Below are 16,709 nucleotides of genomic sequence, written 5' to 3' on the forward strand. Positions count from 1 at the left end.
ATTCTGCTTCTTAGATCTTATATCGTCTCTCACTACTGCCCTGATCTCATCTTTACTAAGAGTGCTATCCAACCTCCCTTACTTTCCACCCTACCCTTCTGTATTACCTGATATTCTTGGATATTTAATTCCCAGTCCTCTCCATCCTGCAACCACATTTCTGTAATGTCCACTAAATCATACTGCTTTGTACTGATCTGTGCCACAAGCTCACAGACTTTCTTTTGAATATTATGGGCATTCAAATAAAGTGCCCTTATACTCATTGTGCTTTTAAAATTTTGTAATCTTTTTCTCTTTTGCAGTTGACTTTTCTTCACTCCACTCTTCTCTTTTTTATCTTTTGCTTTTACTTTATCTTTATCCACAATTTTCTCTTTTACTTTGTCCATACTTCTCCAACCTGTTGAACCCCCCCCCCCTCCACTATTTAGTTTAAAGCCCTCTCCACAGTCTTAGTTATGAGATTTGCTAGGATCCAGATCCCAACATGGTACAGGTGGAACCTATCCCATTGGTACAGCTCCCTCCTTCCCAATACTGGCGCCAATTTCCCATGAATTCAAACCCACTTCTCCTACACCAATCCTTGAGCCATGCAGTTAACTCTCTAATCTTCTTGACCCTATGCCAATTTGCATGTGACTCAGGGAGTAATCCAGAAATTACTACCTTTTTGGTTCTGCTTTTTAATTTAGTGCCTATTTATCAAATTCCTTCAGCAGAACCTCATTCCTCATTCCACCTGTGTAGTTGGTACCCACATGGACCACGACAACTGGATCTTTTCCCTCCCAATGCAAATTCCTCAGCAGGTCAGATAAGATGTCCCAAACCCAGGCACCAGGCAGGCAACACAACCTTTAGGACACTCTATCCTCAACAACAGAGAACTCTGGCTATTCCCTTGACTATACTATCCCCAATTACCATTACAAAATATTGTGAATTATCATATTAAATAAGCATAGTGAATACATAAAGAGGTTAACCCCTTTAAAAAGTGAAAAATTCACCAAGCCAGGTTGTTAACATAGGCATTGCAGAGGATCCAATCATTATTTAGCACTTGTCCCTTATTATCATAGTGATGCCAAAGGATCGGTGGACGGCTATATTATGCCATATTTTAAAATGGAGAAAGGAATGAGGTGATCATAGGCAGTTATTTACCTCTAGCAGTGAGCAACTTACTGGAAGTAGTTTGGAAGAACAGTATGATTCTTTGTTTAGAAAGGCATAGGTTACTTCGTGACGGTCAGTGGGGATTTGACAAGGATCATTCCAGTCAGACTTACAATTGTTCTTTCTGAGGAGGTAACAAGATGGATAAATGAGGAAAATATTTTTTAAATAAACTGTATGGATTTCAGCAAGTTTTTTAACAAGTTGCTTTGACTGATTGGTCAAAGAATTTGGTAAAATCTTATTGCATCCAAGAGAGACTGCCAACAAGGTTACAAAATTGGCTCAGTGGCTGGAAGAACAAGTGGTTGACTGCTTTTTGTGATTGGAATGTCCTTGCCAGAGCATTTCTATATGGCTCAATAGTCAGTACCTTTCTTTTCAGGATATATATTAATGACTTAGTGTTAACAGCAGTGGGGCAGTGTAGGAACTGTAGGCAATGTCACATGACTACGAAGCAAAAAAACTGCTGATCAAGGATCTGAGAAAGTCAAGCAGAATCTGTGGAGACAGTTGATGTTTTACATCAAGACTCTGAGTTCCTTTGGTAGTTTTTTTTTCTCTCAAGATTACAGCATTTGCAGTTGTGTCTCTGTACAATTCTGTACTGCACAGTTCCAGAGAGACGTGATGGTACCAAGGAAGGTGCAGAGTCAACTTAGAAGGCTGGTGCCAAGAACTGAGCATTTTAGCAATGCAGAAAGGCTGGATGAAAGCACAAGAGGTCAAAGCCATTCCACAGGGAACTATCTATGGAAAACAGGCCCCATGTTTCAGGACAAAAGGTCTTCTGTCAATTTTGTCTTTCTTTCCACACATGCTGTCTGACCTACTGTGCTTCCTCTATTTTCTATAGTTCTTCAAACTTCCAGTTTTTACATTCCATCAAATGTGTTCAACCTCTTTATAACGGGTAAGTTCTGTGACTTCTCCTGAGCAATTTTTCAAATAAGATTGTAAGTTCAGCACAAGACCCATCTCTAACATTAACCCTGACGAAGGGTCTTGGCCCCAAATGTCGACAGTCGAAACGTCCTTATAGATGCTGCCTGGCCTTGCTGTGTTCCACCAGCATTTTGTGTGTGTTGTTTGAATTTCCAGCATCTGCAGATTTCCTCGAGTTTGCTCTAACATTAATTGTCCCTTTAAGACAGTGATAAAGCATTTTTTAAACTCAAAAAGGGTGGTGAATATTTAAAGGCAGAAGAAATACACTTGATTAATGAGGTGGTGAGAAATTACTGCAGGTTGACAGTTGAGATTACAAACTGATCTGCCACGCTGTTACTGAACGATATAGCTGGTTTGGGAGTTGAGGTGGCTACCAATTCAAAAGATTCCAGCTTTGCCATCACCATTTCTGATTTAGTGGGGGGCATGAATTTTGAAAAGTGTTCCCGTTTTAATAGAAATAAACTGGCAAGACCGTAACACTTCCACGTCAAACTCAGAAGCAAGCAAAATAAAAAATCAACTTGAAGGCAAGACTCTTAGTGTCCATTTAGGACAACGGTGATTACAACTTTACTCAAAGCCAGAAGGCGTTCCAAATTAACAAAGGCCTTAGGTCCGTGTGTGAAGGAATAAATTGAGATACGCAAGAACCTGCAGGCTGAGCACACACAACTCTCAACTTTGACTCCAGCTCAACTGCCTACGCAGCGTCCCTGGCTTGCGTCACGGTCGACGCAACACGAGGGGCGGTACCAATGCTTCACCCAAGTTTCGCTTCCCCACCCCCATTTCCCTCCTTGGCCTCGCGAACCCTGGGGACTGTAGTTTGTTTACCGACAGTTTCGCCGGTGAAGAGGCCCGCTGCCCCACGGAGCGGAACTACAGGTTCCAGCACGCCTGGTGGCGGGCGTGCGACTGCGCAGTGTGAAGTGTCGTCCTTGCCTTCCTCCTCCCCCCCCCTTCTCTCTCTCGCTCTCTCTCTTTCCCTTTCCCTTTCCCATCTTGTTCCCTCACTTACAGATGTGACGCCAGGAGAGACGCATTCTTAATGGGATTTTCCCGAATTTTTCTCTGATTACATCTTCCTCGGGCTGCACACAGATTTCATTTTTTAAAAAAAATCTCTCACACACAGAGGGACTCTCTTGCCGTGGAGGGGGGCAGCGGGTTTCCATGGCTTCTTTGTCAGGCTGCGGTGGCGGCGCCTCCAGGCACTCGGGCAGTTCCTAGTTTTAAATATTGTTTTTCTTTAAAGAATTAATTCGGTTAGAAACTATTTGGACTTTTCTCTGGGAACCGTTGCGGTGCGTTACCTTCGCCGTCTGATTTTTTTTATTTTGACTTAAATCTATAAATTTGTATACCTTTTTTTCTGAAAAAAAATTCATTTATATAGCAAGTTTTAAAAAAAAAATTCTGTGTGTGTGGTTGTGATATGATGCTTGAAAGAAAGCTGCAAGAGGTTTTCAAACGTTTTTCCTGACGGCGACGGTGTGGGTTTGGGTCCTCATTTGATTAAGCGACTGGGTGCAAGTGTTTTGCGTGCGTGTTGTGTTTTTCACATAAATATATATATATATAAAAGGAAGCGAGTGACCGAGTTGCTGCATTGCAGCCCCCTTTGGAATATTATCTGTGCAATGGCGACTCCCAGCTACAGCAACAACTCCAGCAGCTCAGCACAGCAGCAACAGAGTCAGCAGCAAAACACAACCACCTGCATGCAGGGTAAGTCATCGGACAGCACTTTAGTGTAATACTATTTGCAATGTATAAGTTACATTCTTTCTGCTATGGGCTGTTAATACCTTGGTGTACATATTGTCGCTGCAGACAGTCCCTTCATTGGGCTTAGATTTGTAAGGTGTGGATTCAGGTTAGATAGTTCTGATTTCACTCTGCTTTTGATCTGTTATTCAAGAAATTATTTAAGTGGAACCAAGTTTTATGCTTGCAACAATTGTAAAATTATGGGGTGTCATTGTGTACAGTGTCTTGTTTTCTGAAAACTTCAGGTTCATCGATATCACCTATCTTGCATTTTATTTCTCAAGAAATAAGAAGGTAGTTGCAGTTAAATGATACATCTTGCACACCAAGTTATTTCAAATTGTTTTACACATTGAATTACTTTGAAATGTTGGTATGAATAGAGAAGCAGGGTAGTTGTTTTATGGTTGGAGAACGTCCATACTTTTTTTCCTCCTGTGGTAAATGAAAAATATTACTTGGTTAACTTTATAAAAATGCAGTAAACTGGGTAACAGTTAGGAATTGTGTTGTATGCTTGTTATTTTCCTGTAGTAACATTGTTTCCCTGAAGTATGGTCCTTGAGTGAACTTCCATTTCCTTTTTAGAAAATCCACTTTTCAGATCCTCTTTCTGTTTTCTCTTTCAGTTTTAACTGATACAATTTAATACATCATAAAAAAATAGCCATTACAGGAAAAAATTCAACTTGCCCATTTATATTAAAGCTAACATTATTTGTAGGTATTGTATTTTGGGTTAATCCAAAATAATACAGGCAGATGTAACTCAGTTATTAAATATTTTGTCTTCGTTTGATATGTAGACTAACATTTGTCAGATAATTTCATTTGAATTAATATTTCTTACAATATACAGCATGAGGCTTGTTATATAACTTGATAACCGATAAAATGTCCGATAAGACTGGTATTTTCCTGGTACTGTTGTAAAAATAGCATAAATAAGGAGCACTGTATTCTTTCATCCATTTTGATTTATTAACCTTTTAACTATATCTTGCTGCCACCATTAGTCAACATAGTAAATGCATTGAAGAAGTAACATTTCTAGAAGATTTAAGTATTGCAAATATCTAGTTGTAATTTTGTGCTGTCCTTGAACCATAGAGTTATGCTGTTGTGGTTTGTCCTCAGAATTCTTGATTAACATAGAGATTTGTAGATAACTTTTAAGTCAGCCAACCATTTGTTTGATTCACTTTTGAAGCTTTACTTCCATTTTTGTCCTGTGATGTATGTGTGTGCTGTTGGGGTGGTTTGCATGCACTCAGCCCATTTGCAGTTTGTACTAGTCTTGCTATATTTTGGTGTACTTGAATAGCTCATAGTTTACCCCTTGAATCACAAAAGCATCTACTTCACTTATCAGTCCTCAGCAGTTGTTTGGTTAAAAAAAACAGTAGACACACTCGTGCATTTGTGTGATGGATTTGTTTAGCTCTTTTTACAATTGCACACATGACAGTGTTTTCATAGAATGACACAACAGAGAAAAAGGCTCACTTCATCCACGTGGACTGTGCCTGTCTATGCATCGTTCTCAAGTTCTAGACCCTTGTACCCTAGCATGAAGATTGTGGTCTTCTATCTATGGCCCTTGTGAGTTTATAAACCTCTACAGGGTTACCCTTCTGCACTCAGCCTTTTACTTCCATTGAGAATAATCTATAAACCTCTCCTTATAATTAAAGGCAGAATTAACAATTTACTGAACAGAATTTGCATAAAGATTTTCTCTTGTTACAAATATAGTGTAGATACCATGGCATTTGTATAAAAGTTTGTAAAGAAAACATTTTTTTTAAATATTGGTGCTATATTTATGAACTGACATGGCCATTTTAAATGATATTTTGCTGCATTGTAAACTCTAGCCAATAGCGAGACATTTTCAAATTATTCCACAAGTTATCAATTTGTAGGAACCCATGAAATTAAAACTGCAATTTTGTTTTTGATTTCCAGAGGGTAATTCTTGAACATGTTTTTAGTTAAGGACTTTTACTAGTTTCTTTGTACAGTATTGTAATACTTTTGTATGTAATACTGTATAAACCTGGATTAATAAATGACTGCATTTGTTGTGGTTGATCTTGGTTATAATTTGTAGAACGAGTGAATGGAATCTTCCATAATATTGAATATCAACAAAATATGCAAACCTATTAAACCTTACGTATTTTCATGAGTGTGGATGGTAACCTTAGGGACTTAACTGATTTGTGTTTGCTCTGTTCTCCAAGCCAACTGAATCTTTATTCTAATTTTGCACATCTGAATAAAAGCTATTTGCTTTATGATTGGATTCTGGTTCTCCAACTGCATCCTAGGTTTTAGAATTGTATATTGGATGGGGATCCAGGAAATGCAACTGATGTTTTTTTAGCTCACTGACCAATCAAGTCCAGAATAACTGGTACCTTTGTTCAAGTCCAGTTAATGGAGGAGATATTTTTGTTAGCATCTAGCTACTAGTTTTATTTGTGTGTATGGTGTATTCAGTGTAATGTTCCCAGGTTGTCTTAAAGCTAAACTCCTTTGTTTTGGAGAAGAAAACCTGACATTTGTGAGCCTAGCACACAGGTGTCTTACATTAGCTTTGCTCTTTTGCTGCCTCTGAAATGGCCTACCAAGTCAAGTTGTTGAATTGAGCTGCCACTAAATGGTTTAACCTGTTTGACCTTGTCCTTGCCAATCTTATCCATCACAGATGCATCTGCTTGTGACTAGTGTCCTTGTGGAGACCAAGTCACATAACAGATGGCATTGCGTATTGTGGAACTACCACACTACATGGTGTCAGTTGCAGCTCAGCGGACAATCTTGCATCTAAGTTTGAAAACTGTCTGCATTAGTCCCCTTGGGAGATTTGAGCATATTCATTGAGCAGTGATATTGCTGTTCTGCTTTGAAAAATTTGGCACTACATTGGAATCTTTTCAGTTGAGATGTTGAATTTGATTCCCTGCCTGACCTTTAAGATGAATATAAAAGATTTTTAAAAACTTATCTCTTTGGGGCTTCTAGTGAATTTTATTTCATGTACTCCCTGCGGCTTGAATTAGGCATCCATGGAGTATTGTCGGCCATCTGTATCAGCAGAGTTGTATTCATCTCGGTCAACAATTTTATAACCCAGGATTTATTTCAGTTCTTCATCGCGCTCAAGCCAGGTTATTTTCAGATGATGTATAAAATCCTGGGAGACTTCAATATGTGTCATGTATGTCAGTGCAGCATCAAATGTGCATCCAAATGAGATGCCAGCTTGGTGAAACCACAAGGTGAAGCTGTGGCATGTTAAAAATGAGCAAAACAAAGCTGTAGCCTGGCCATCAGGTCATGTAAGATGGTGGAGCAATGAAGTTACTATTAGGAATTGGTTAGCTGTATTGGTGCTCTCCCACAATAGACAAATGCTCATGTTTGTCTCCCAAAACTGAGGAAATTATGCATCAAGCAGAAATAGAATAACGTGGAGGCTATAAGAATTCTCCAATTTCAGGTTCCCCCTCCCCCTCCCCCATCCCTACTTTAATTCTAGCCCCCATCACCCTGTTTCTTTTTCTCCTTCCCCTTAATATACTCTATCTTTCCATCTCCCACAAAGTCTTGCTGGGTCCCTTAAATCTTTTATCCTGAGGTTATAAGACTATTAACTGGTTCCTTAACTTGATAAGATGATTCTTGACCTCATAAGCTCCCTCATTATAATCTTGCACTTTATTGTTTGCCTTTATTTTCTCGGTAGCTGTTACACTTTATTCTGCATTGTTATTATTTTATCTTCAACTACTACATTGCACTGTGTAATGATTTTATCTGGATGAACTATGCAAAAAAGCTTTTCATTATCTTAGTATATGTGAAAATAAACCAATTCTAATCCCATCTTTCTTATTTGTTCCCATGTCTATCAGATTCCATCATCTGCAGCACCTTTTTCCCTTCTCTTATTACCTTCTAGCCTACATTTCCAGTATTACACTTCACCTACCTGTTACTTTCCTGGATCCGCCTGTTACTTTCCTGGATCCGCCTGTTACTTTCCTGGATCCGCCTGTTACTTTCCTGGATCCGCCTGTTACTTTCCTGGATCCGCCTGTTACTTTCCTGGATCCGCCTGTTACTTTCCTGGATCCGCCTGTTACTTTCCTGGATCCGCCTGTTACTTCCCTGGATCCGCCTGTTACTTCCCTGGATCCGCCTGTTACTTCCCTGGATCCGCCTGTTACTTCCCTGGATCCGCCTGTTACTTCCCTGGATCCGCCTGTTACTTCCCTGGATCCGCCTGTTACTTCCCTGGATCCGCCTGTTACTTCCCTGGATCCGCCTGTTACTTCCCTGGATCCGCCTGTTACTTCCCTGGATCCGCCTATTACTTGCTAGCTTTTGCTCCACCCCTCTCCCCACCCCTTCATACTGGCTATCTCCCCTCTATCTCTGTTCAGATGAAGGGTCTTGACCCAAAACATCAATTGTCCCTTTATCTCCACAGCTGTTACTTGATCTGCTGTGCTCCTTCAGCATTTTGTTTGTTATTCCAGATTCAAGGGTGTGCCATCTCTTTTTTTTCCCCCCATCTGTTAAATAAGTAGTTAAGTAGTTGGTTTGCTTTTGAAGCTGCTAACTCAGGTTCTGCTGGAAGCTGTATGACTGTCTTTCATAGAAGTTGATGTTCATGCCTGGGGATGCAGGAGGGCCACACCTGCATTAACTGAATTTGGCAATTACTAGCTGGGTGTGTAACATAATGCTCCTTTTGGCATGTTGCCAATGCTCTTAGCGATGCTACCTCCCCAAAAAAAAGTCAAGACCCGAGCTTTCTTGAAAACAGGACATCTTGTAGAACAACAAAAGTTATCTTGATAAATCTGGGTTGTTACAGTATGAAAATGGGAACGAAAGACTTGAACATCTCTATAAACAGTATAGCTTCTCCTCATCTTGAGCTCTCCTGAGTAATCCAATAATTTAGCAAAATAACTTGTAGCCCAACTAAACTGAGTCCACTTATGAGATTGAATATTTCAATTCCACACTGTGCAAGGTTGATTTGAAGAACAACTTATTGTGGGAATCTGGTGATGCACAGAATCTTAACATTTTGGCAAAATGTGGTTTTGAGAATCTTTAGTAAAACAAGTTAGTGGGAATTGATCAAAGCACTCTTCAGGACAGAGACTGATAATCCTGCACAATGGATAACAGAAGAAATCAGCAAGTCTACCCACCATCAACACAGTAAGAAGATAACAGAATATGTTTCATTTGCTTAGATGCAAGCAGTTATAGAATTTTAAACCATCTGAAAGCAATGCAACCCATTTGATAAAGAAGCCTGTGCATCTGATACCTTAAACAAAATGTTTGCATTATGTATGATATAATAGATGAACTACAGCAAACTCATCAAAGCTTTCTCAATAGCATCATTGAACTTGCAATCTCCGTAACCCAGGAAGACTCAAGTAAAAGTTAATGGAAATATCACGATACCAAAGTGGCAGACAATTCTGACAAATGGATACTGCTGTCCCTTCATTGTCAATGGGAAAATTTCTGTTTTTTTCCCATAGGAAATATTGTGTGTGCATAGTTTGTAGCAATGTGCATAGATGGCTTGTCCTTAGTTTTTCCAAGGACATCCATGGGTAGGCAGATAGTGTGACCGTATCAGTAAAGGCCAGGTGTGAAAAGCTATTTTAATTGGCATAAGATGAAATTTGGTTTCTATAAAGTGTTTGTCTCAGAATTTCAGAAGGAGTTTGAAGTGGCAACCAATGAATTAGTAACATAGATTGTCATCTGTTCTTTTTGCTGATGTATTTTGTAGAGTGGCATTGGTGGATGATTGTAGGTTTATTGTGACCAATTAGCAACAAGTAATGATTAATGATTTTGTTTGCACCTCGTGTCAGTTTGTAATCAAAATTGCCTATTCATACCAGTCATTTGATGTACCGCCTTGTCAAGTGCATTTATAGATCACTTAAGAATTATTAAAGGGCTGTTAGTACATTCCACATTGGTCTGTATTTTGTAGATTGTTGTTCCTCAGTCGATGTGATTTGAAAATTTCAGTTTTGTTTAAATCTTGCAGTAAAATCTGGTTTTGGTAAAAGTGACTATGAAATAAGCAGATTTGTTCCATAGCTCCAATTGTTTCTCAAATATTATTTCCAGAAAGAAACCACCTAAGCTGGTTATTTCTCGATGTTTGCTGTTCCCTATATGGTTGTGATACTGGAGTTGTCTGATTTAATGAGAACAACCCACTAAACCTTATTAGCGAAACAAGAATGGGCAATAATTACCAGTGTTGCCAGCAACATTCATCCCTGTAGAAAAAATTAAAATGCCCTTTTCATATTTGATATCTGCAAATGTACCAAAGAAAACCTTCCATATTTGCAATTTTGAGCCTGCTTGCAAATTAATTAAATTCATTAAAATGTAATTAAAACCTTAAGTCCATATAGTTTTATTCATAGGTATAAATTCATAATTTTTATGAATGCAAATAAGTTTGACTCCATTGATTTACTTTACTTCCACACACTACTAGCTTGTGGATCTTGAGCACTGTTGACTAGAGTATGCAGGTTGCACTAGCAATTATTTGCTCAGAGGCTGAGCTCTAAGCCATTATTGAATCGTTTACTGATGTAAATGGAAGGATGAGTTTTATACTTGCCATTGGCAAGAAGTTGATCCCCTACTAGTGTGTTCCTTCAGCATTTCCCTCTACTGAAGAATCATGGTAAAACACTGGAAAATGTGAACTATTTCTTTTACCTTGTGAGCCAGCTCCCAGTTATGCCATTCATCAATGAAGAAATGATGTATTTGAATGTCATGACATCTGACCTGATATAATACTCATGCTCTTAAAGGTACCAGTCATTCCTATGCTTATATGTTTCAGAAACCCGAGAAACCTAGAGAAGCATGGTAAATATACCAATGATATTTTTGTAGAATCCCTCCCAATCTATTGGTCAATAAGTAACTCGGTGTCCTCTCCTGGGGTAATATCCCAAGCTGAAGAAACCAATTAAACTGAGTCAACTGTGTTGGACAAGCAATGTTATTACAATGTCTGATATCAGACTGCCAAAACATAAGCTATTATGAGCTGTCAACAAAAGTGATTACTGGGTAATCAGGTGAAAAGACTCAAAAGATGTGCTTGAAGCCCCCTTTTAAAACAAAATTGCAACAGTCTCTCTATCGCCTGGAAATTATTGGATAAATATGGATGAGTAGCATTTGGGATGGTGTTAAGAATCTTGAGCCCTTGCGTTTGGAATGCACAGATGATCTGAATCAGCAGTGGAAAGAGCACACCACCTACCCATGTATGTAGTTGTCCACAGTTCTTACATTGGCCTCATCAATTGCCTCTAAATCTATAGTGGAAGTAAGTCATCCTTAGTCTCAAAGGAAACTGCAAAAGAGCAATGAATCAAGTTAAGTTCTTCCACTCTGCATCTTCCCATATCCTGCTGCTTCATTGCAACATTTACTTCCCAGACATTTGGTGATTCATTGTAAATAGATGTTCTTACATATCTGACCCTACAGTTCCATCGAACCACTGACTTGGGATTCCAACATGTACATGAAGAAATATCTCTACTATTTTAGTTCAGGGCGTATCTGTAGATGTGCTTCTTGGAATGAACTTTTGTTGTGCTTGGAAAATATTTTTTAAAAAATGAATGACAAAAGTAAAGTGATGATTTTTTTTAGTTGGGAAGAAAGGCACATATTTGTGAGGAGCAGAGAAAAGACAAACTTGCCAAAGTAAAGAATAAATTTGGCTGAATTTTGAAAGGAAGTAGCAGGGAAAAGTATTTTTGTTAATAGCTACTTGTTGGGTCTTCTGATGAACAGTAATTTGTGAAGGGGTTCTATAAAATTTGTGTAATCTTGGAATTCTAGATATCTAGTCCTACTAATGTATAAATATCTTTATTTCCTCAGAAGTCTACACTTATTTTCCAATGTTTGGTTCACCACTGGTTCAATATTTTTCTTAAAATAATACTTCAGTAATTTTTCTTAGATAACTATTTGCAGAGTTGGAGTAAGAGGCATTTTGGCTGAACTTGTGCATTGATTATTATTAACTATAATAATTAGAGGTGGTAAAAAAACAGTACAGGTGGCCCCTACTTGTCGAACGTTTGATTTACGACAACTCGCTGTTACGAAAGTCTTACATTAGTAACTGTTTTCGCTAACCAAAGATCATTTTCGCTTTTACAAAAAAAGATGCCCGCTTTATATGTGTTTACCCTGAGAAAGACTACAATGACCGTGAAGCCTTATGCGGGCAATTGTTTGTGCATGCATGTACATGCATACGTATGCGTGTACGTGCCGATTTTTTTCTCCAAATTAATTTTGGTTCGCTACCTTCCCGAGTTTGATAAGTGAAACTACACCGTAGCTACAATATTTCTGCTTTATATAGGGTGTAAATTTATTATATCATTCCTGCTTTTACTATATGTTAGTGTTATTTTAGGTTATATGTATTATTTGCTTTGATTTGGTAGGTTTTTTTTGGGTCTGGGAACAAAAAATTTTCACATATAAGTTAATGGTAATTGCTTCTTCACTTTACGACATTTCGGATTATAAACTGTTTCATAGGAATGCTCTACCTTCGGATTGGTGGGGAAACCTGTACTTAATATGCTATTATGGCAAAAGTGGAGGAAGACAGAAATGCAAAGGCCATGATGAAGTAGATTTGGACATTAGGACCATAAGACATAAGAGCAGAATGAGGCCATTTGGCCAGTTGAGTCTGCTCTGCCATTCGATCATGGCTGATCCTTCCCCCCCACCCCCTTCAGTCCTGCTTCCGGGCTGCCTCTCTATAACCTTTGATGCACCATTTAGAAAATGGTCTGCACATTTATTTTGACTACCAAACTGCATGACCATGCATTTTCCGATATTGTATTTCATTTGCCACTTTCTTGCCCATTCTTCTAATCTAAATTCATCTATGGCCTACCTTTTTCCTCAACACTACCGGCCCTCTCCACCAATCTTCATATCATCTACAAACTTGGCCACAAAGCTTCCTATCCCATCATCCAAATCATTCATATATAGCATAAAAAGAAGTGGTCCCAACACTGACCCCTGCATAACACCACTAGTCACAGGCAGCCAACCAGAAAAGGATCCTTTTATTCCCACTTGCTGCCTCCTAGCAATCAACTAATGCTCTAATCATGCCAAAACTTTCCTGTAACACCATGGGCTCTTAACATGTTAAGCAGCCTCATGGGTGGCACCTTGTCAAAGGCCTTATGGAAGTCTAAATTTACAACATCCACTGCATTCCCTTTATTTATCCTACTTGTAATCTCCTCAAAGAATTCCAACAGGTTCGTCAGGTAAGATTTTCCCTTGATGAAACCATACTGACTTTGTCCTATCTTGTCCTGTGTCACCAAGTACTCTATAACCTCATCCTTAAAATTGACTTCAACATCTTCCCAACCACTGAAGTCAAGCTAACTGGTCTATAATTTCTTTTCTGCTGCCTTCTTACAATGGAGTGACATTTGCAATTTTCTAGTCCTCCGGCACCATGCCAGCATCCAGTGATTTACGAAAGATCATTTCTAATGTCTCCACAATCTTTACTGCAACCTCTCAGAACCCGAGGGTGCAGTTCATTTGGTCCGGGTGACTTATGTACCCTTAATCTTCCAGTTTTTTGAGCACCTTCTTTGTTGTGATAGTAACTGTAGTAACTGCACTCTTCTACAGTGAAGACGGATGCAAAATACTTAGTTCATCTGGCTTCATTTTCTAGTTGTCCTATATCCCTCTCATTTCTTTTATTTTTATATATTTTTTTGAAAAAGCTGTTACTATCCACTTTGGTATTGTTTGCTAGTTTGCTTTCATATTTCAGCTTTTCCCTCCTAATGATTCTTTTAGTTGCTTTCTGTAGATTTTTAAAAGCTTCCCAGTCTTCTATCTTCTCACTAATTTTTGCTTGTCTGCTCACTCTCTTGCCTTTATATTATTATATTTTATATTACTTTGTCAGCCACGGTTGTACTATTTTGCAATATTTGTATTTCTTCACTTAAGGATTGCATCTATTCTGCACATTCCTCATTTTTCCCATAAATTTGTGCCATTGCTGCTCTCCTGTCATCCCTGCCAGCATCTCCTTCCGATTTATTTTGGCCAACTCCTCTCTCATGCCACTGCAATTTCCTTTACTCCACTGAAATCAGACTTTACTTTTTCTCTATCAGATTTCAAGTTGAACTCAATCATATTGTGATCACTGCCTCCTAAGACTTCTTTTACCTTAAGCTTCCTAATCACCTCCGGTTCATTGCATAACATCTAATCCAATATAACTGGTCCCCTAGTAGGCTCAACAACAAACTGCTCTAAAAAGCCATCTTGTAGGCATTCAACAAATTCACTCTCTTGAGATCCATTTCCAACCTGATTTTCCCAATAGATCTGCATGCTGAAATCTCTCATGGTTATCATAACATTGCCTTTTTGACATGTCTTCTATTTCCCATTATAATCTGTGGACCACATCCCAGCTACTGTTTGAGGCCTGTGTATGACTGCCATCAGGGTCTTTTTACCCTTGCATTTTATTAACTCAATTCACAAGGATTCAACGTCTTCCGGTCCTATGTAAAATTTTTCTACTGATTTGATGCCAATTTTTACCAGCAGAGGTACACCACCCCCTCTGCCTACCTTCCTATCCCTCCAATACAAAGTGTAACCTTGGACGTTCAACTCCTAACTACAACCATTCTTCAGCTATGATTCAGTGATGGCCACAACATCATACCTGACAATCTGTAATAGTGCAACAAGATCATCACTTTGTTTCTTATACTCCGTGTACCGAGATATAACACTTTGAGTACGGGGTTTGCTACCGTTTTTGATTCTGCATCCCTGATGTATTGATACTCACCTTGCTAGCTGCAATTTTGTTCTGTCATCTTTCTGCCCTTCCTGGCAGTCTGGCTGCATGCTATCTTTGCATTTTTACCATCCGTCCTATCCTGAATTCTTTCACTCCCATTCCCTTCCAAATCAGTTTAAATTCTCCCCAACAACTCTAACAAACCTATTGTTTGTTGAAAATATTGGTTCCCCCTTGGGTTCAGGTGCAACCTGTCACTTTTGTACAGGTCATACCTCCTCCAGAAGAGATCCCAATGATCCAAGAACCTGAAGCCCTGCACCAGCTTCTCAGCCATGCACTAATCTGCCAGATCATCCTGTTTTTACCCTCACTGGCATGTGGCACAGGTAGCAATCTGGAAATTACTACCCTGGAGGTCCTGCTTCTCTGCTTTCTGTCTAGCTCTCTTAAATTCTCTCTTCATGACCTCTTTGCTTTTCCTTCCTATGTCATTGGTACCATCAGATTCCTAAATTATCTTGTCATATATAACCCAGACTCTGCTTTATTCAGTGGCTGCTGTATTTGTCTGGCTAGCCCAGGTTTGATCACGGGGTTCAGTTGGGCAGATAATGAGATTTGCTTGACTTTGGGATTTGTGCAGTGCTTGGCGTTTAGAATGTGCACCTTGTTTGTAGCCTGTAATTCCATACTTCATTGATATCTTCCTGTGCTTAGGAATAAGCTGTTTCATTTCCCAAGGCATTGCAAATGGAATTGAGCATGGTAAATATTAGGAGTCATTCCAATTTTGACCTAAGGGAAGGAAGGTTACTGAAGCTGCTGGGACCATGAATTGCCCTGATGATTGCCAACGGTACTCTGGGCTGAGATTGGTGATCAGCCGCACAATAGTTTTCACAAACTCTTACTGCAGTGTTTGCAGAGTTTCCCAGTTGTACTGCGTTCTGTTTTACCTGCTCTCTATGATGCCACAGTTGGCACGTGGTAATGTCAAAGGCAGTTACGCTCACCTTATTTCTGGAATTTGGCTGTTTGGTATTTCAGACATGTAGTTCAAGTCAGGGAACACCCACTTCCCTTCAGATCTCCTTTGCAAATGTTTATTTCCAATAATATTCAGACAATGTGAACAATGCTATATTAGAAAGATTCGTTGTTATTCACTTGCATATAACTATTGTTTAATCTGGAATGACACAAATATGTGCAATATTTTACCTTTTTAATCAGTTTTTTGCCATTTCCATTCCAAATTCCTAATGCCACAATGCTTTCAATTGTTGACAAACCTCTTGCCTTTTACTTTTGTCTTATTCCTTCCAAATGATATCTTGCCTTGGTATGCCTCTGCTTTTGCAGCTTTGAATGTGACTGGCGTTAATGTTAATGTTAAACATTAGTTATCAGACAAGCTGGCCTGCATCAAACATGCTTTACTCTTTCAAAACTGGTCAACACTCATGAATTATTTTGAAGATGGCTGATATGGACAGTTAAGGCTGATTTATACTTGTGCGTATGGGCTATGCTGCAGCCTACACTGGAGCCCTGATTTTCACTTCAGCGTTGCTCTACGCCATATCAAACATGCATTGGTGTGCGCCAAAATGCTAGTTGGCGGTGGGGTTTCAATGCCACTATGTTGAGTTTCTTCGTGAGAGACATAGACGAGGAAATGCATTTCAAACATTTTCGCGTGTCGGCAGGTAGATTGGACAATTTGGTTCATCTATTTTGCATCGGTGTACACACAGCCTGCAGACATGGGCGGATAAGAAGCAACTGGAAATGCTTAGGAGGAAATGTGATGCTACCAAGCAGACCGATCACAGTTGTTGCG

General features: G+C 39.1%; 1 protein-coding gene across 9 annotated transcripts in view; it reads left to right on the forward strand.

Annotated features, from left to right (window-relative positions):
• The first annotated feature begins 3,089 nt into the window (after positions 1-3,089).
• Positions 3,090-16,709, forward strand: part of map2k4a (mitogen-activated protein kinase kinase 4a) — a 151,625-nt gene continuing 138,005 nt past the window's right edge. For 5 of the 9 annotated variants that reach the window (XM_059948801.1, XM_059948799.1, XM_059948804.1 and 2 more), the window contains exon 1: positions 3,091-3,870. In XM_059948801.1, coding sequence (XP_059804784.1) covers positions 3,783-3,870 — 88 coding nt within the window. In that variant the 5' untranslated portion in view covers positions 3,091-3,782. Of the gene's footprint in view, positions 3,871-16,709 lie in introns of all 9 variants that reach the window. The other 4 variants (XM_059948797.1, XM_059948798.1, XM_059948803.1 and 1 more) reach the window with 2 other exon arrangements.

This window comes from Hypanus sabinus, chromosome 23 (genome assembly GCF_030144855.1).
Source record: "Hypanus sabinus isolate sHypSab1 chromosome 23, sHypSab1.hap1, whole genome shotgun sequence".
NCBI lineage: Eukaryota > Metazoa > Chordata > Chondrichthyes > Myliobatiformes > Dasyatidae > Hypanus > Hypanus sabinus.